This window comes from Lynx rufus, unplaced genomic scaffold (assembly GCF_022079265.1).
Source record: "Lynx rufus isolate CCGP_SWC_20201006 ecotype Redwood Valley unplaced genomic scaffold, mLynRuf1.p SCAF_5, whole genome shotgun sequence".
Taxonomy (NCBI): domain Eukaryota; kingdom Metazoa; phylum Chordata; class Mammalia; order Carnivora; family Felidae; genus Lynx; species Lynx rufus.
This window is the reverse complement of record NW_025814867.1, coordinates 10,451,037-10,470,622: the sequence shown is the minus strand read 5'-3', so window position 1 is coordinate 10,470,622 and position 19,586 is coordinate 10,451,037. Positions and strand designations below refer to the sequence as shown.

The following is a 19,586-nucleotide window of genomic DNA, read 5'->3' as shown; positions in this document are numbered from 1 at the left end:
TGCTGAGAACTGGCTGCTCGGGGGCCCTCTTCGCAGGAGAAGGGAAACAAGTCATTAGGAAGACGGGGGGAACCTGGGAGGGACTGTGAATGTGCCACCAAAGCCATTGGGGGTTCAGCCCCTTTAGGAGTGGTTTGGGGTTGTATGGCTGGTTTAGAACCTGTGTTTCATTCATTGTTAATTTGAGGAACCCTAATGAATTACAGTTCTGACAGCTAATGTGTTTTGAGGCCTACGTAGGTACTTTATGTGCATTAGCTCGTTTAGTTCTCCCAGCACCCTAAGGAGGTTATTATTCCCATTTTACAGTTGAGGAAGTTGAGGCTTGAGGCGTTAATCTGCCAAGATCATAAAACCAGCTCACACCTGGGATCTAAAGGAAGGTAAGTATGAGCTGTGTGGCCTGGGAAGAATTCTTGGCCACCACCGCTAGGGAGGGGGATTTAAATCTCCACTGCAGTCTTGTGTGTCCCGATGCCTGCACTTAGCCCAGATTGGATGCACTTACATGATGTGGGAGATCTGCCAGGGTTTTGCACCTTCCTAAGCAGATTCTTTTGTTACCCACCTGATGGTGCTCTTCCTCTCGGGAGCCCTTTGGGCAAGACTGGTGAGCGACAGGGATTTTTAAGCAAGGCTAGTTGACCGCTATCAGGATGACCCAGGGGGTGATCACATGAGGAGTTGGGTCGGTCCCACTGAACCGGGAAAGCCTGTGGTGTGTACAGAATGCTTCCCTGACATTCCTGGGACAGGAGGACAGCATCCTGTGGTGATGGTCCCTCCTCTCCCTGGGCAGTGAAGGTGCCCCCTCCAGTAGTGTTCCAAAGCACACATTCCCTTCCTCTGTGACAGCTGCATCACGTCAGGTTTTAACAGCCTCTTGTCCCCTCTGCCACAGAGAGAACCTTGAGGATAGAGGTGTTTTTGTTTTTGTTTTTTCCATTTTTGTATTTCTTGCACATTCTTTACTCTCTTTTGGGTTGATGCAAAGCCTCACTCTCCCATTCTCTTCATGTCGTCTTAAGTCTTTGGACTCAGGTCCATGAATAGATATTCATAAGGACTGATATAGATAAACATAGGTCATCTCCCACCCACCTTCCTGATACTTAGGTAGAGTCAGCCGGAAGCTAAGAAGGGCTAGCTGTGGCACCTGTACCAGGGAGGGGCCATGGTGGGCGTCCATTTTGCTTGGTCGGTGACTGTGCCATATTGGTCATTGAATAAGTCATGCCTGTCTATATCTAACCAAAGCCTTTTTTTTTTTTTTTTTTTTTTGAGAGAGAGAGAGAGAGAGCACAGGCATGAGAGCCAGAGAGAGAGAGAGAGAGCGCGCACAGGCATGAGAGCCGGGGAGGGACAGAGGAAGAGGGAGAGAGAGAATCCTAAACAGGCTCCAATCCTGACTTGGGGCTCAGTCATAACAACCGTGAGATCATGACCTGAGCCAAAATCAAGAGTCAGACACTCAACCAACGGAGCCATCCGGGTGCCCCCAAAGCCTATTTAAAAAAAAAAAAAATTTAATGTTTATTTATTTTTGAGAGAGAGAGTGAGGGAGGGAAGAAGGGGCAGAGAGAGAGGAAGACACAGAATCCGAAGCAGGCTCCAGGCTCTGAGCTGTCAGCACAGAGCTCGATGCGGGCCTCAAACCCACGAACTGTGAGATCATGACCTAAGCCGAAGTCGGACGCTTAACTGACAGCCAGCCAGGTGCCTCCCAAGCCTATTTTTAAGAGAATGAAGGGTCATTCTAAGACCCTTTGTCAGGAATGACTCCAGGGCACAGCTCTCCACCATGGGCCAGAGATCCAGGCCTCGGCAGATGTTTCCAGGAGGGGTTCCCTTCGGGGGTGTGTCCCCAGCTTGTCTCCTTGCTGGGAGATGGAAGCTGTAGGCGAGGGCTCTTTCCGTGTGCTGCAAGCCCCAAAGCCTTGTGCTGTGTGAGCATGTGTATCCTTCCCTGCTTTCTGCTCCTGCCCCTCACCTCTGGGGTCCACGGCCCCAGAACAGGCTTTGTCTGGGACAAAGTGATTGACAGGTAACTTGAGACTAGTGTAGTCTGGTCCATACAAGTTAACAGACCCCTCCCCTCCTTGAGGCCTTCATGCCCGGAGCAGGCAGGCTGAAAACCTGATCCAAGCTGTTGGTGCAACACCTTAAGAGTCCAATCAGGACTGCGTTTTCCATGGAATGAGTTTATTTCCAAAGAACACAGGTTTGTAATCAGCCTTCCAGCCCCACAAGCAGAGAAGGTGCCACCGTGGTCATTCTTTTCAGGAGTAGAATCAAGGTTCGGGTCGGTCCTTTTGTTTGGCTTCTTTCCCCCAGCCAGGACGGCTCTTCATCTGCCTGTGACAGGACTTCACTGGGGAAAACAGCAGGGACGCGGCCCTCCTTTTCCGGCAACTCCGTGCCTCGTGTGGAAGAGTTGTATCCCCTCAGTCGGCAGACAGGCCTTGGAGAATCTGGGGCGGAAATATTATAGATCTCCTCTTGTAGGAAGATGGGTTTAAAGAGAAATTTGCTAAAGTTGGGTTACTTTTTAAGTTCTGCAAAGTAAAGAGATGTGGTGCCCATTTTGCACGGGCAGCGGATTTTTGTTTTGCGTGGACTTGATCATATGTTTTGAGGTCAGAGTGGGTTTATGTTTGATGGTTGGCAGTAATCTGGGGATCGGTTTTAAGGGCAGGTTATATCCTCAGTAGTTAGTGTGTTGGGACAGGAAGTGCACCGTAGGGCATCTGGCGTGTGGTCCCGAAGTGATGGAGAAGCCGCATTATCTTCACTTAGGGTGTGGGTGAGATGAGTAGTGGGGAGAGGTGGTTTTTCCAAGTTGTATTTTCTCCTCTTTCTAAAGGAAGAACAAGCAAACGAGGACCAAGGTCGTTGGGTGCCCTGTGAAGCCTGTCTCCTTTAAGAGTTGCAACACATCTCGTCACCCACCAGCATTCGCTCCCCTGGCCTCCTCCCTGCTGCAGCACCGAGGGCTCTCAGCTCCTCAGCCGTCATTGGTCCAGGAGGTGGCTGGGTGGGAGTTAACCATATCAGCTGGCTGAGTGGACAAGTTATTCCATGGGGAGGGAGAACTTTCTGCCTGTAGCTGGATATAAACCAGGGAAGCGTGTTGCTTCATTTGAGGGTGGTGGCCATGTCACGACCGTGAGAGGAAGCTGCCCAAGGGGAGAAGCGGCATCCCAGGGAGGCAGAGCAGAGAGGGCGAATACTCTCTGACAGAGTCCTTTAGCCACCAGCCCCACCCAGCCAGCCCAGGCTGGAGTGTGGCCTTTGAGCAGGGTGGGATGTGTGGGCCTTTAATTGGGCTCGCCCCTCCCGGATTTGAGTCCTTTGAATGCCGTGTTTCTTTTTCTTCTTCATTCCCTGCCATACTTCAATTAAAACCAGGTCTTCTGTGTCTTGATGGTTTTGAGCACAGTCTTTAGAGTCAGAGGACGCTAGGTTAATATCTAGACTTCACACTTGCATGGCCTTGGGCAAGTCGTTGAACCTCATTGACCTCAGGTTCCTCACCAGAGAATTGGGAATAATGATACTTCATAGGGTTGAGGGGAGCACCAAATGGGATGTTGTACCTAGAGGCTCTGGGAACCCCTGAAGGCAAGGCAGGCTTGGAGCAAGGGCCAGGCTGGAGGCCTTGCCCTTAGCCTTGCCCAAGCAGGAAAAGGGTTTATTTTTCTTTTCTTATTCTCTGTGTGGAATGGCCCATGTCAGAGACCCTCCGGCCTCCCCAGATCCCATCCCATTGGAGGCTCTGCTCAGACAGGGGTGGTTTCCCTGGCCCTTCACAGATCACCGGACCTTCATACCCACCCACAGATCCTAGATGGACAGGACATTTTTCAGGGGGCACTAGGAGGAGACAAAATATACTATCCTGGGTGACCTGTGCCTCTGAGGGCTACCGTCTTTCCTCTTCCTTGTCCAAGGAGCCTCATGACAAGACCCCACTGGGGCAGCTCTCATCTCTGAGAGGTAGTCCAGGTGGAAATGTGTGGGGTCAAGTCCTGACCTGTGGACAGGTCCTGACCAGTGGCCCTGCCACTGAGACTGTTCTGGAAAGAAAAAATGGGGACAGAGTGAACCATCATGCCACATGGTGGTGAGGAAAGAATCAGTGGGGTCATGCATGCACGTAAGGGACGCCGAACGGCACTGGGACAGCGGGAACCAATAGGTGTGTGGTGCTTTCCACATCTGACTGCAGACGAGGTGGAGGCTGCCCCCTGCTCAGAAGCGGGTTCACTCGGAGAGAGAGGATTAGAGACAGCAGGTGAAGGAGGGGTGAATTCCAGCTCTGTCTTTGAGCTGTGAGGTCTCAGGAGAGTAAGTACAAAGGAGGATGGACTGCTTCGGCGTGTGAGGGAGCGTCCTGTCACTGCAAGTACCTTGTGATGCTGGGATTCTGGCCCCTCCACCCATTTCAGCAGAGCCAGGTGACAGAGTCGGGCATGGAGGCCTTCAGTCTGAAGGAGTTCTCATCCCTGATCACCATCATTCTGAGTAGGCTCTTGGCGCACAGAGTGGCACTAAACAGTGGGTCAGACATCAGGACTGGACACAGTACGCCCTGTCAGCCCGTCTGGCGAGCCGCAGTCCCGCAGAAGGCAGCAGCTTGGCTGAGTGTCTTTCTTAGTCCCCAGTGCCAAGGAGGGTGACCTGAGTTCTCCCTCACCGTCCCGGTCTCCCTACCACTGCCTTATTGTCACTGAGACTAGTGCCCTCTCCAGGAGCACTGAAAATTGGCCTGGAGAAAGGGGACATCACCGGCTCCGTTTTCTGGTAAGCAAACTTGGCCCGGTTATTCTCCACCACTTTGAATTTCCTCCTGGAGTTTTTTCATCCAGAAACATTTTGAAATGGTGATGGAGAAAGGCCTCTTTTATGTTGTTTAGTGCTAGGGGTCTGATTGACGTGCTCTGTGCCTCCACTGTTATCTTTTGAAAACTCTTCTGAGCATTTTGCCCGATCCTTGAGTTCTCCTGGCTTATGCGGGCTGCTGCAGTGCATTTGGGGGATCCGGGGAAAGGGGACACAGAGGGAGTGTGGGAAACAGACTGAAAGATACTTTACAATAACCATTGACTGGCCAAGTACTTGTTGGTTTTTTCCTACTGCACTTTGGCTACTTCACAGCAGGTGAAAATGCAAGGGTGGCTTGTCATCTGTCTTCACAGTGGCAAAATACAGTAATAACTGGGTTAGTTAATGTTCCCCCAGAAGCAGATCCTGAGACAAAGATTCAAGGAGAAGTAGATTATTTGAACTGCATCCCAATAAACATGAATAAGGGCGTGAAGAACTGAGACCAGGAAGGGAAAAGGGGCATGCCTCAGGCGGATTATGGTGTGGGCAACCGCCTAATCTGTCAGGGAACTCTGGTGCCGGTGTAGAACGTGCCTCCGAACTCTCCTACCTGGGGAGGATGGGGTTTTCTTTCTTTCTTTCTTTCTTCCTTCCTTCCTTCCTTCCTTCCTTCCTTCCTTCCTTCTTTCTTTTCTTTTCTTTTCTTTTCTTTTCTTTTCTTTTCTTTTCTTTTCTTTTCTTTTCTTTTCTTTTTTCTTTCATTCGTATTTTAATTCCAGTATAGTTAACATGCCGTGTTAGTTTCAGGTATACAATATAGTGATTCAACAATTCCACAGGAGTGGGGTATTTATGCAACTCTTCTCATCAGATGTTGGTGCAGGCTGCCTGGCCTGAACATGGTCAAGTTAGAAACCCATGCAGTCTGGCCTCTGGGCCCCGTGCTTTAACCACCGCACGATTTCTAGCGAAATGCTCTGCCCATCCCCAGCAAACCTTCCTTCCCATTTTCCTCCTTGGAAGGCAACTTGCGAGCCTGAAGGGCCCCGTGGTCCAGTCTGTATTTGTCTTGTCTTCTGTCAGCATCCTTTTGGCCCGGCAGGGAAGGGGGTGGTCACTTAGCATCTACCTAGACATAGTCCTCTCTCCTCCCCAGGCTCAAAGGCTGGCCTCTGCCTGGTTGCCTCACCACGTCCTGAACCCCATGTTTCCAGTTCCCATAAGCTTGATCCCAGTTCTGAGCTTAGGGCCTCCCTGGGATTGGCTACTGCTCACACAGGTCCAGAGGAGAGCCCCGGCCTCCTTCCTCTTGTGGCCCCACCTCACTCCCCACCTGCCTGCTGCCAAGCTCGCATTTCGCCACAGGGAGGCCTAGCGGAGGGGCAGGTGGCACACACCCACCTAGAGAGGTGCCCGTGCAGGTTAGAGGTTGGTCTTTCCTCGTGTCCCTGCAGCTCTTGCTCCCTGACGTTCCCTGGGTGTGTCCGCTGCAGCCTTAGCTGCTGTTGGACAAGTTCCCGTCTGTGATCAGAACAAAACCCGCATCAGCGCCTGCCCCGTGCATCTGCCTCCCATCTCTCCAGGGAGGGCTCTGTTTATCTTATATTTTCTAAATATTCACTTATTACTTATCCATTCCTTAGAATTCTGTCATTTGCAGCAGGGATTTATTTGATTCTTTATTGTTAACTTTTTGACTTTTTATTACGGAAAATGTCAGACACAAAAGAGGACCACAGAAAGGCCGTCATCACCATCTTTCACTATTATCAATTTGCTACCGTCTTGGTCCATCTGCCTCTGTGCTTTTTTTGCTGGAGTATTTCAGAACAAACCACATACATGTCATTTTACCTATAAACACTAATGTTCTCTTGTTTCTTAAGTTTTCTAACTTTTTATGACTTTTTAAGTAATTTTAGACTTACAGAAAAGTTACAGAAAATGCTTCACTCAGCTTCCTCTGATGTTAAATCTTACATAACCACAGTGTAATGATCAAAACCAGGAAATTAACATAGCACCATTACCTAAACTACAGACCTTATTCAAATTCTGCCAGTTTTCCCACTAATGTCCTTTTTCTGGTGCAAGATCCTACCTTGTGTTTAATTGTCGTGTCGATGAGCACTGGGTGTTATATGTAAGTGATGAGTCACTAAATTCTATTCCTGAAATCATCATTATACGATATGTTAACTAACCTGAATTTAAATTTAAAAATAATAATTTTAAAACAATTTAAAAAATTGGCGTGTCTCCTTAGTCTCCTTCAATCTGGGACAGCTTCTCAGTCATTCCTGGTCTTTTGTGACCTTCACTCTTGACGAGTCCTGGTCAGGTATTTTGTAGAATGTCCTTCAATTTGGGTTTAATGTTTTCTCTATTAACTTCTCTATACTATATTCAGAGCTAACAGTGGAGCTAGACCAAATTTCCCTATTTAGAACTATAGATCGAGGTCGTGTGTTTGGGTAAGAAGATGACAGAAGTGAGGTGCCCTCCTCAGTGCATCATTGTCAAGGGGTACATGAGGTCAGTAAGTTATTACTGGTGATGGTAACGTCGATTACTTGTTTCAGGGGCTGTCTGCCAGGCTCCTGTGCCGTAAAAGTTCTATTTTTGCCTTCGTAATAGATATGTATCTCACAGGGAGACAGTTTGAGACTATGCAAATATCCTAGTTCTCGTCATATTTCCACGCACTAATTTTAGCAGTCCGGCAGTGGGTCTTGCCTGGAACCATTATTACTGTGATGTTGGCCAAATGGTGATTTTCTGTTTCCGTCACTGCTTCTACATTGACTAATTGGAATTCTACTGTAAGAAAGATCTGTTCCTTTGTCCTTATTTATTTACTCAATTGTGTATTCATATCAGTATTGACTCTTGCATACTTATTGTGTTCTCTGGGCTCTAATCCATTCCTATTGCTTTAAAAAAATTTTTTTTAATGTTTATTTTTGATATATGTAGAGAGAGAGAGAGAGACAGAGCATGAGTGGGGGAGGGGCAGAGAGAGAGGGCGACACAGAATCCAAAGCAGGCTCCAGGCTCTGAGCCGTCAGCACAGAGCCCGATGCGGGGCTTGAACTCACGGACCGTGAGATCATGACCTGAGCCGTAGTCGGACGCTTAACCGACTGAGCCACCCAGGCGCCCCAATACCTATTGCTTTTTGTTACATTGTCCCAGATCTAGCCGCTGGGGCCTCCTTGTGCCTTTTTGATATGTCCTCATCATTTTTTGAGAACTTCCTTACATTCTGGCACTACGAGATATTCCAAGCTCATCTTGTACTTTCCCTGCCCCAGCCCTGGACGCAGTTATTTTTCACAGAGCCCTGGTTCCTTAGTAGAGGATGATACTAGGAATCAATACCTGAGTGCCACCTGAGTGCCAGCTATGCCGTCACTGCTCCCAGGCTCTCCCGCTGGTCAGAACTAGGAGCTGCCTGCGTGTGAGTGCACTCCTGCCGCCCCACCCCCACCCCCAGCTGTTCTGCTCACATCCCTCCTGTTGTGCCAGCCTGAGTCCCTCTTCAGTTCCCTGACCCAGATCTGAGCTGAGGCCCTCAGGGCCACCTCTCCAGCTCCCCAGTGAGACACCGTGCTCATCGGCCTCTGCATTCCCTTCTTAAGCCCTTTTTTGTCCCTTCCTTTCCTTTCTCAGTTCTTTCCCTCTCCTGACATTATGGATGAATTAACTCTCCCTCCCCCTGGCTCTTTCTGTGTCCTTTTTTTCTCTTCTTACCCCCTAGAGAGATGTCAGAACTCCTGCTATGGGCATGTGAGGACACAGGTTTTCTCTTCTGAGCAGCCTCGGAACTGTCCGTCCAGTGGTATGGACACTGTCCGTGTGGTTAGGATAGTTGGTTCCCACAGAAGAACCAGGGACACTGGTCAGAATTGGTCAAGTACCAGCAACTTAATGTGATTCAGCCTAATAGCAAAGTAGTTCTTAGCTGGTGGGGCTGGGTAGGGAATTTCCAGGAGGGGGCACATGTTTTTGAAAAAGTATATGCAGCAGTATGATTCTACATATGCAGATGCAGATATAAAATACCAACTTCAGGAGGTAAAGGTTGATGAAATCCTTCAATCTTGGGGGTAGACATTGTAAAGAGAATCATGACGAATAGGGGATTCTTGGAAGAAGGGGATACTGGACTTTACAGTTGAGTATGGAGCATTAAAGAGTTTCTCTTCTTTATTGGTGGGTGCTTAAGTTTGAAAAGACAGGGAAACATTGACCTTTAAGCAGATTTCTTGGCCGTAGTGTTCTGGGCTTGCAGAGATCCTCTCCTGGAGATTAAAAGGGCTGACCGGAGCACAGGCAAAACCCAGCTAAGAAGGCAGCGGCTTGTGTCCTCTCCGTCACTCTGGGGCTGGACCAGAAGTTCTCTGCCTTTGTTCCACAAAAGCCTTGAAGACCTGCATGAAGGACATGAAGTTTGTGGGCTCTCAGGATAGCTGTGACTTTGCCTTCTTCCTTACAGACCAAGAAGGCCCAATGGGATTGAATGAGTGGGAGCTTTGTTAAGGGAGTAGCTTTAAATCCACAGGGTTCAAATCCACAGGAATTTGCTTAAAGTTAGTCATCTGCAGACTTCGGGACTTGAACTGCCATAAGGAACACGCTCTTTGTACTCCGTTCATGCCAAGCTCCCCCTCCAGGCACCCCATTCTAACTCCTAGGCTTGCCTCTCCCACACTGAGTGGAGGGACACTGAGGCTGGGAACTTGTCATTGGGTTTTCTACCTCTGTTCTCCCCCATCTCTGGGCTACTCTGCTCAAAGACTTACAGTAGCTCCCCATTGCCTATAGGATAGAGTTCAGATTTCTTGACCTAGCACCAAGGCCATTGACATTCTGGCCTTCGCTGATTTTTCTTTTTTAGAAAAATGTTTTTAATGTTTATTCGTTTTTGAGAGAGAGGCAGAGAGAGAGGGAGACACAGAATCCAAGGAACGTTCCAGGCTCTGAGCTGGCAGCACAGAGACTAACGTGGGGCTCAGACTCACAAACTGCAGGACCATGACCTGAGCCAAAGTCAGATGTTTAACCGACTGAGCCACCCAGGTGCCCCATAGTTTCTAATTTCTAATACAAGAGTTTCTTGGAGGGCTTTGTTTACCCAAGTTAGAAGGGTCATGGGGAAACTGATACCAAACAGCCCCACTAGGTTAGAGCACAGCTCAGAAACAGAAGGCACAGGTCAGACCCCCATGTGTTTGCTCCACACAACATGTACAACAACAGAGTTGAATTATTCTTAGTTTAGAGGAACCAAAACCCCGACCCAAACCGGCTTCCATAATAAGGAAAGTTCACAGCAGGAAGTCCAAGTTATAGAGCTCTGAGATGTCACTAGGGTCCTTCCTGTCTCTCCTCCATCGTGCCATCCTTGTTCTCAGGCTGGTCAGCAGATGGCAGGCAGCGGCCATGGGACAGCACCTTCTTTTGTGTCCAGTGGGTGGGAACATGGGGTGTGACTCCTTCCCTCCGTTCTACTTGGTTCTACTCAGGTAGCATGCTATGCTGGGCCAGTAACTGGCCCCAGAGGCTTGTTCTCTGCTGATCAGCCCTCTGGAGGTGGGAGGTAGGTCTTGGCTTGCTCTGCACCTCCTGGGTATCAGGGGGAGGGGTGGCTTTCTGAACAAACCTGGGGTTTTAGTAGGAAGAGGAAAGGAGCATGGATCCTGGGTAGAAATAGTGCCCCCTCTGTCCTTTATTAATGCACTAGACTTGGAAGCCCAAGTAGAGAGTTGGTGACGGACTCTGGCCCGAGATGCCAACAGAGGACAGCATGTCCTATCTCAGTCCCCGTCTGTGGGAGGAATCCTCTTAGATTTAAAATCCTTTGTTTCAAATGACTGTAATGAAAAGTGACAGTTCCCGCCTCAGCACCAATCATCTTTTGCTTCGAGTCAGACGAAGGCAGCCAAGTGTGTCCAAAATGTTTTAAAATGCCAAACTTCATTGTGCACCCCTGTGGCCCTTTATTAACCATCTGGTGCCTCAATTTTTTCCCTTTTCCCCTCTGCTAGACACTTATTAGGTTGACCCTAATTGCGTGAAATTGCTGTTTTTGTACGTGACAAGCAGTCAGCTATCAGTATTCATGAGGTTCAACGAATACACCATTTCTGACCTTCTCCACAACCCTGTGAGGTGGGTGCTGTGCTCTCGCTTTTGCTGACGGGGAACCTGACTTCAGAAAGGCCGTGCCGTGAAGTCACAGAGCTGGGGTTTGAACCCGAGTCTGTCTGGCTTTTTAGCCTTAAACTTGCCTGGACAGCACACATCCTCCTCTGGGAGCCACCGACCACCGGTAATGCGGCAGGAACTCAAAGCCAGGTTGGTGTAGGGTGTGATGTGATAATTCCTGAGATCAGGGGTCTCCAACAGAGCAGACCAATTGGTCAGACTTCTTGGTGCGGTCGGTGCCCTGAGACCGAGGTGTGCTACCTGTCCCCCTCATCAGGCTCTGTGCTGGCAGTGTGGAGCCTGCTTGGGATTCTGTCTCTGTCCCGTCTGCCCTCTCCGACTCACGCCTCTCTGTCTCTTTCAAAGTAAACTTAAAAAAATTAATAACAGTGGAATGCCTTCCTAAGAACAAAGAGCCCTGTTTTTATTCTTTTTTTTTTAAGTGTATTTATTTATTTTGAGATAGAGAGCATGTGCATGAGTTGGAGAGGGGCAGAGAGAGAGAGAGAGGGAGACAGAGAATCCCAAGCAGGCTCCGTGTTGCCAGCGCAGAGCCCAACGCAGGGCTTGATCTCCTGGAACATGAGGTCATGACCTGAGCGGAGATCAAGAGTCGGACGTTAACGAACTGAGCCACCCAGGCCCCCCAGAACTCCGTTTTTTAAATAAATTTTTGTGGTACTCGTATGAGTTTCCAAGTGCTGCTGTAACAAATTTACCAGAAACTTGGCTTACAATGACAGAAATTTATTCTCCCACAGTTCTGGAGGCCAACAGTCTAAAACGAAGGTATTGACAGGACCGTGTTCCCTCTGAAAGCTCGAGGAGGTAGGGGCACTTGGGTGACTCAGTCGATTGTCTAGCTATGGCTCAGGTCATGGTCTCCCAGTTTGTGGGTTTGAGCCCCGTGTGGGGCTCCGTGCTAAGCGCTCAGAGCCTGGGCCCTGCTTCAGATTCTGTGTCTCCTTCTCTCTCTGCTCCTCCCCTGCTCGCACTCTGTCTCTCTCTTTCTCAAAAATAAATAAAACATTAAAAAAAAAAAAAAAAGCTCAAGGAGAGAACCCTTCCCCTTTTTGGCTTCTGGTGGCTCCTGGTAGTCCTGGGTGGTCTTTGGTTTATAGCTACATGATTCCAGTCGCTTGTCTTTGTTTTTACATGGCTGCCTGCTCCGTTCCTCTGTGTTTTCTGTCACTTTCTGTCACTAGGGACACTTTCATTAGATTTAGGGCCCACCTTAATCCATTATGATCTCATCTCAAGATCCTTAAATAATTGTGTGTGTAAAGACCCATTTTCCAAATAACATCACATTCTGAGGTTCTGGGTAGACCTGAATTTAGACATTATTCAACCCCCTAGAGTACCTCTAAATATATGAAATTAAAGGTGCTTGGTTTTGTGTGGAGGTAAGTGGGGGCCCACGACCCTGGCCTCGTGTCCTTGTTGCCTACCACCACCCTCGGCCCCCAAGGATGAGGGTCTGCAAACCACTAGGTACTCAAGGCTCCAGGAAGCCCTCGTTCACCATATCCCATGGTGATGAGACTTTGGACTTACAATTTTGAACTGATGCTGGAATACATTAAGACTTTGGGGGCTCTTGGGATTCATGGCCTAGTTCTTTGGTTAAGAGCCACTTGGTGTTTCTCAAATGTGGTTGTACCCCCCAGAATCACCTGGGAGCTTAGTAAAAAAGCAGATACCAATGAGACTTTGGGTGCTGGTCCAAACAGAGTAGACACATTTATCCCTACCCATCCACTAATACAGCTAAAAATACAGGACATTGTGTATAAAACATCAGAAGACTGAAAGGTGGAGAGAAGAACACAGTGCTGAGTTCCTTGGATTTTCTATTTGCCTCCTATGTATCCCAGACTGGGTGCCAAAGAAGCCCACAACCCAGAAATGCCAGTGAGCATCGACCAGAAAAAGCCCCAAGGAAAGCTCGCTCTCTCTCGTCAAAGGACTGGAAAAGGAACAGCCTAACGAAACAAACCTTTTGGAGAGTAACACCCTATTCCTGCAAAACACCAAGGAAAATTGCTTCTCCCCTCCCTCCTGGTTCTAGTAAAGGCTGAATGGACAGCTTAGACATCCATCCTTGCTTTGTGGTAACCAACCAGGTACCCACCCCCACCTTCAGCACCCCAACCTACCCTCCCCCGATGGGTCTGGATGAGAACCTGGACCTTTACCACCACCCAGAGGTAACAAGATGTTCCCCCCACCACGACAGTCCCCTTGAGGTGTCACTGGAGCCTAGACTTCGACCCCCATCCAGTGATGATGAGGTACCCCCTGGGTGTCAGTAGAGGCCAGCTGAGGAGCTGAGATTTCCTACTCCCTGGTTCTGCTGTGTCTCTCACTCTCCCTGCCAGGGTGCTGTTGGTGGAGGCCACACGGGGAGCGTGGATTTCCTCTCATCCAACGGTGTCCTTTTCCTTCCCCCACTAGCATGGTTCTTGCAAAAACCTGCTAAAATAGAAGGTTTAATATAAGCTCCAGAGTATCATAACATTATACCCCAAATGCCCAGGCTAAGTCTCAGCAAAGAAAGGAAACATATAAAGAACAAAATGGAGATTTGAGAACCGAAGAGTGTAGTAACCAAAATGTAAAAAATCACTGGAATGGCTCAATAGGAGAATGGATATGACAGAAGAAAAAAAATCAGTGAACATGAAAACAAACAATGGAAATTATCCAATTTAAACAACAGAGAGAAAATAGACTGGAAAAAAATTGAAGAGAGCCTTAGAGACCTAAAAAGACACACACACACACACACAATTTATAATTATATATATAATAAATATTTACAATTATATATATATAATATTTAACATTCATGTACCTGGAGGCTGAAAAAGTATCAGAGAAACAATGGCTGAAAATTTCCCAAATTTGGTGAGAGATACAAACCTACAGATTCAAGAGTGAATGAAGCCCTAACAGGGTGAACCCAAAGAAACCCACACCAGGACACCTGATAATCATCAGGCTTCTGAAAACCAGACTCTTCAGAGCCACATGAGAGGAAGGATGCATTATGTCCAGGGGAATGGCAGTTTAGGTGCAGTAGATTTCTCATCAGAAATGTGGAGGCCAGAGTGCAGAGAGAACTGTCACTCCAGAGTTCTGTCCCAGTGAAAATATTCTTTAGGAATGAAGGTGAAATCAAGACTTTGTCACTTGAGGGAAAACTAAGAATTTGTTCTCAGCAAACTTCCCTACACTGGTAATGAAGGGAGGTTCTCCAAAGAAAAGAAATGATAACCAAAGAAAACCTGGGACAAAGAAAGAATGGAAAGAATAAAAATATGTGTAAATGTAATAGGCTTTCCTTTCCCTCTCGAGAAAATGACATTTGACAGTTGAAACCAAATTTGTAATACTGTCTGATGTGGATTTTAATGTCTGTAGAGGAAATGTTGAAGATGATTGCAAGGGAGAAGGGTAAAAGAGCCCAACAGAGATAAGGTCTCTTTACTTAGTCGAGATGTAAAATGTCAATACTAGTAGACTGTGCGAAGTTGCATGTCAATAGTATGATGCCTAAAACAACCACTAGAGAATCTGTACCAAGAAATACACTCAAAAACAGTATATATAGATAAAAATTAATTCAAATAATCTGCAAGAGGACAGGAAAAAGAAAAGATGCCTGAGCCATACTCCAGACCTGTTACTGAATCAGAACCTCCAGGATCTGTGCCTGGGAATATACAGTTTTAGTGAGTGCCTCTGGGGATGTCGACAACCAGGCAGGTTTGAGAATTTGTGGTCTAGACCAGTATTTTTTAAACAGCAAATTGCCGACCCTGTTAGGCTGTAAAATCAATTAAGGTGAACACCCACCCACCCCCCCCTTCCCCACCTTTTAAAACAGAATAGAATATCGGGCTGGAAAAGGAAACACTGGAGTACATTATAGCTAGTCAGAGTAATCTTTGTGAAATGTTTTGGTGGGGAATATAATGTGCATATGTACGAATGTGTGCGTGCTCAACCCTTAGATGAGGATAGGCTGGAAGAGACAGTGTCCCCAGGAATGACTGTCAACTGATGCTGGGTAGGAATTGGTAGACGAGTAGCCTGGCTTTCGCAGAGTAGCGACGGGCTCATTGATGTGCCCTCTGTTGGCTTCACTCCTTGTCCCTCTTAATTCCCTACTCTCCTACACAGGTTTCTTGGGATAATTTCTCAAACTATTTTGACTCCAACCCTTATCCCTGATTCCAATTCTGAGGGAACCCAGCCTAAGCCACTGCCTCTTTCTGAGCAGGACTGCACTTTGATCTTTGTGATCGCAGGGAGAGGGAAGTTGCAGGACACCAAGAGTCCAAAGCTAGCCCCAAGGGAATCAAGGGGCAGCTCCGTCCCTCCCCAGCGCAGTGCCGTGTAGGCATCAGGTGTTACGCGTGCTCCTCCTGTGAGGCCTGAGCGTGAGATCTGTCAGTCTGAGCCGTCCTGGGCTTCACAGCAAGTGTCACCCTTCCCCGGAGCGCAGAAAAATGGAGCAGGTGGTGTAGCCCAGCCAGGCCTCTCTGTCGGGGTGTCAGTGGTGACGTGTAGACACAGTTCTATTACTGGACCACGGAGGGGGCACAAACCTACCCGTCCTTTCATGGGACTCTGAAAGGCATGATTTCCAAACGGGAGCTTTAAACAAGAGCAGAGGGTCCCCCGTATCTCGCAGGTGCACCTGCTGTGTGTCCTAAGAAGGGGCATACTGGGGTCCTGGGGTACAGCCTGGCAGCGACACTCACAGGCCTTCAGTCCCACGTAAGGAAAAGTCCAGCAATGCCAGGTCCCTACCCGGGATTTTCCCCGTGGCCTCTCATCACAGGTCCTCTGGTTAGCTGTGGCCATAGTGGTGCTTCATAATAAACAGCCGCAGGATTCCGTGATGGACAACAATAAGCACTTACCCAGCTCAGACGTCCCTGCATTGACCGGTGGTTCTGATGATCTTGGTTCTGAACCTGGGGGTCAGATGAGCTACACTGGGCTTGGCCGGAGCAGCGCTGCTCCACACGCGTGTCACTCCTCCTGGGACCGGAGGTTAGGCTGAACACGTTCTCACGGCAATATCATAGGTATAAAGAGGTCGAGGCCAGCCACACACGCTCTTTTCAAGGCTCCGATTATGCCTTCTCTGCTAACACTTCATTGGCCAAAGCAAGTTATGCGGTCAAGCCCAAAGTCAAGATGCAGGGATGTATACTCCCCCTGTGGAGGCAGAGGGGAAGGGAGGCAGTGAATATTTGGAACGGCCGTCTAATCTACCACACCTTCGAACGCGCAAGATGGTTCAAGAATCCAGTGCCGGGGCGCCCGGGGGGCTCATTCGGTGAAGCGCCCGCCTCTTGACTTTGGCTCGGGTCATGACCTCAGGGTCGTGAGATCCAGCCCCGGGTGGGGCTCCACGCTGAACTTGGAGTCTGCTTAAGACTCTCTCTCTCCCCCTCTGCCCCTCCCCTGATCGGTGCCCGCATACACGCTCGCTCTCAAAACAAAAAGAGAATCCAGCGTTGTGGCAGGCACAGTGCCCGACACGCCGCAGGAGCCTAAGGTGACCGCAGACAGACCGTGCCGACACCTTTCCCTTTTCCTTGTCTCCCGCAGGCTTTTGCCGATCGTCAGCGTGCCCGCAGAGATGGGTCGAGCCCGCCAGGCCTGTGGCACTCCCCGGGGGCTGTCCTGTCACTAGGGCCCCGTGGTGGCATTAGGATGCACCTGTCGGCGGTGTTCAACGCCCTCCTGGTGTCCGTGCTGGCAGCGGTCCTGTGGAAGCACGTGCGGCTGCGTGAGCATGCGGCCGCTCTGGAGGAGGAGCTGGCCCTCGGCCGCCAGGCCCCAGAGCCGGGCCCCGCGCTGAGGATCGACTACCCCAGGGCGCTGCAGACCCTGATGGAGGGCGGCACACACATGGTGTGCACGGGCCGCACGCACACTGACCGCCTCTGCCGCTTCGAGTGGCTGTGTTACTCCAGCGAGGCCGAGGAGTTCATCTTCTTCCACGGCAACGCGTCCGTCATGCTGCCCAACCTGGGCTCCCGGCGCTTCCAGCCGGCCCTGCTCGACCTGTCCACCGTGGAGGACCACAACACCCAGTACTTCAACTTCGTGGAGCTGCCGGCCGCCGCCCTGCGCTTCATGCCGAAGCCCGTGTTCGTGCCCGACGTGGCGCTCCTCGCCAACCGGTTCAACCCCGACAACCTCATGCACGTCTTCCACGACGACCTGCTGCCTCTCTTCTACACCCTGAGGCAGTTCCCCGGCCTGGCCCACGAGGCCCGGCTCTTCTTCATGGAGGGCTGGAGCGAGGGCGCACACTTTGAGCTCTACAAGCTCCTCAGCCCGAAGCAGCCACTCCTGCGGGCACAGCTCAGGACCCTGGGCCGGCTGCTGTGCTTCTCCCATGCCTTCGTGGGTCTCTCCAAGGTCACCACGTGGTACCAGTATGGCTTCGTCCAGCCCCAGGGCCCGAAGGCTAACGTCCTGGTCTCGGGCAACGAGATCCGGCAGTTCGCACGGTTCATGATGGAAAAGCTGAACGTGAGCCGGGCAGGGGCTCCCCTAGGCGAAGACTACATTCTGGTCTTCAGCCGTACCCAGAACAGACTCATCCTGAACGAGGCAGAGCTGCTGCTGGCCCTGGCCCAGGAGTTCCAGATGAAGACGGTGACGGTGTCCCTGGAGGACCACGCCTTTGCAGATGTCGTGCGGCTGGTCAGCAACGCCTCCATGCTGGTCAGCATGCACGGGGCCCAGCTGGTCACTGCCCTCTTCCTGCCCCGTGGGGCCACTGTGGTCGAGCTTTTCCCGTATGCTGTCAATCCCGACCACTATACGCCCTATAAGACGCTGGCCACGCTGCCTGGCATGGACCTCCAGTACGTAGCCTGGCGGAACATGATGCCGGAGAACACAGTCACGCACCCTGAACGGCCCTGGGACCAGGGGGGCATCGCTCACCTAGACCGGGCGGAGCAGGCCCGTATCCTGCAAAGCCGCGAGGTCCCGCGGCATCTCTGTTGCCGGAACCCTGAGTGGCTCTTCCGAATCTACCAGGACACCAAGGTGGACATCCCATCCCTCATCCAGACCATACGGCGCGTCGTAAAGGGCCGGCCGGGGCCGCGGAAGCAGAAGTGGACTGTCGGCCTCTACCCAGGCAAGGTCCGGGATGCGCGGTGCCAGGCGTCAGTGCAGGGCGCCTCCGAGGCGCGCCTCACCGTGTCCTGGCAGATCCCGTGGAACCTCAAGTACCTGAAGGTGAGGGAGGTGAAGTACGAGGTGTGGCTCCAGGAGCAGGGCGAGAACACCTATGTGCCTTACATCCTGGCCCTGCAGAACCACACCTTCACCGAGAACATCAAGCCTTTCACTACCTACTTGGTGTGGGTCCGCTGCATCTTCAACAAGATCCTCCTGGGACCCTTCGCAGATGTGCTGGTGTGCAACACGTAGCGAGCGTGCCGTGGCCAGGCCTGGGTGGGGGCGTGGCTCCTCCAGCTCAGTGGCCCTGGGCCCACTAGCCCCGTGTGGTGGCTTCTGGGAATTGTTTATTTATTGAGCAGGCCTGCCCCAGGCTTGTGCCCCCATGTCATCTTACTGCATCTGGAGTGTGGGGTCCACAGTCCTCTTTGCCCTGGTATGATGGGACCCTCCCAGCCCCCTTCTCCCATCCTGAGCATCCAGACCACGGAGAAGGTCCTTAGCGGGAGGAGGAGGAGGAGGAGGAGGAGAAGGAAGAAGGAAAGTAGGAACCCTAAGGAGCCTCTGGCCGAGTAATCGTGCCGTTCCCTACGGAATCCTTCTGGTTGATCTCCAGGTGTTTGGAAACTGTGAGTAGATCACGTGGTTGCTTGGGTGGGTGGTTCATCAGCTTCCGTCATCATGAAGTTCGCCTGTAGCACAGTGAAGGTGTGTGTGGAACATTCATTAAATGATTATAAACATCTTGGTCCAGTCTTTTTTTTTTGGACAGCAGGAAGCGGGCTGTTAGTCGGTACCCACATGCTCTTTAACCTCAGCTGTCACCCGAGGCGACGTGGTGATGGGAAAGCACCGAGGACTGTGACGTGAGACAGGCTGGTTGGATTTCCTCTTGATCGCTGGACGGATATCGCACTTCCGGCTAAGTGGGGCAACGAGGCTGGAAGCGGGAGGGACAGGGCTGTGGAGAGCAAGAGCAGTGTCCACCAGGGGGTTTTCTTAGGCTGCAGAGGACTCCCAAGACCACAGCAGACCACACTTGGCATCGGGTCCCCTTAGAAGGACATAGGACAGGACGTTCAGCAGAACAGCGTAAAGCACTTTTCTTCTGCAGGAGGAGCCCTCACAGCAGCCCCGGGGCCATCCTCGCCCTGTTCCGCAAGTGCCTGCTCGAGGGTGACGGGGCAAGACCCATGTCAGTAGTTGGGGCCACTGGTTTAGAAGCCCCATAGGAGCCATTCTCTTTCAAACAACGGTCTTAGTTCCCAGGGCCCTCAAGGAACATCCCGGATTCTAAAGCCATTGCACTCGGGGGAGCCCCC

The 19,586-nt window shown here is 50.6% G+C and overlaps 1 protein-coding gene across 1 annotated transcript; it reads left to right on the top strand.

The window, feature by feature from the left end:
* The first annotated feature begins 16,674 nt into the window (after positions 1–16,674).
* Positions 16,675–18,990, top strand: POMGNT2 (protein O-linked mannose N-acetylglucosaminyltransferase 2 (beta 1,4-)). Its single transcript, XM_047099775.1, has one exon. The coding sequence runs from the start codon at positions 16,774–16,776 to the stop codon at positions 18,514–18,516; it is 1,743 nt and encodes a 580-aa protein (XP_046955731.1). The 5' UTR covers positions 16,675–16,773; the 3' UTR covers positions 18,517–18,990.
* Positions 18,991–19,586: the final 596 nt, after the last annotated feature.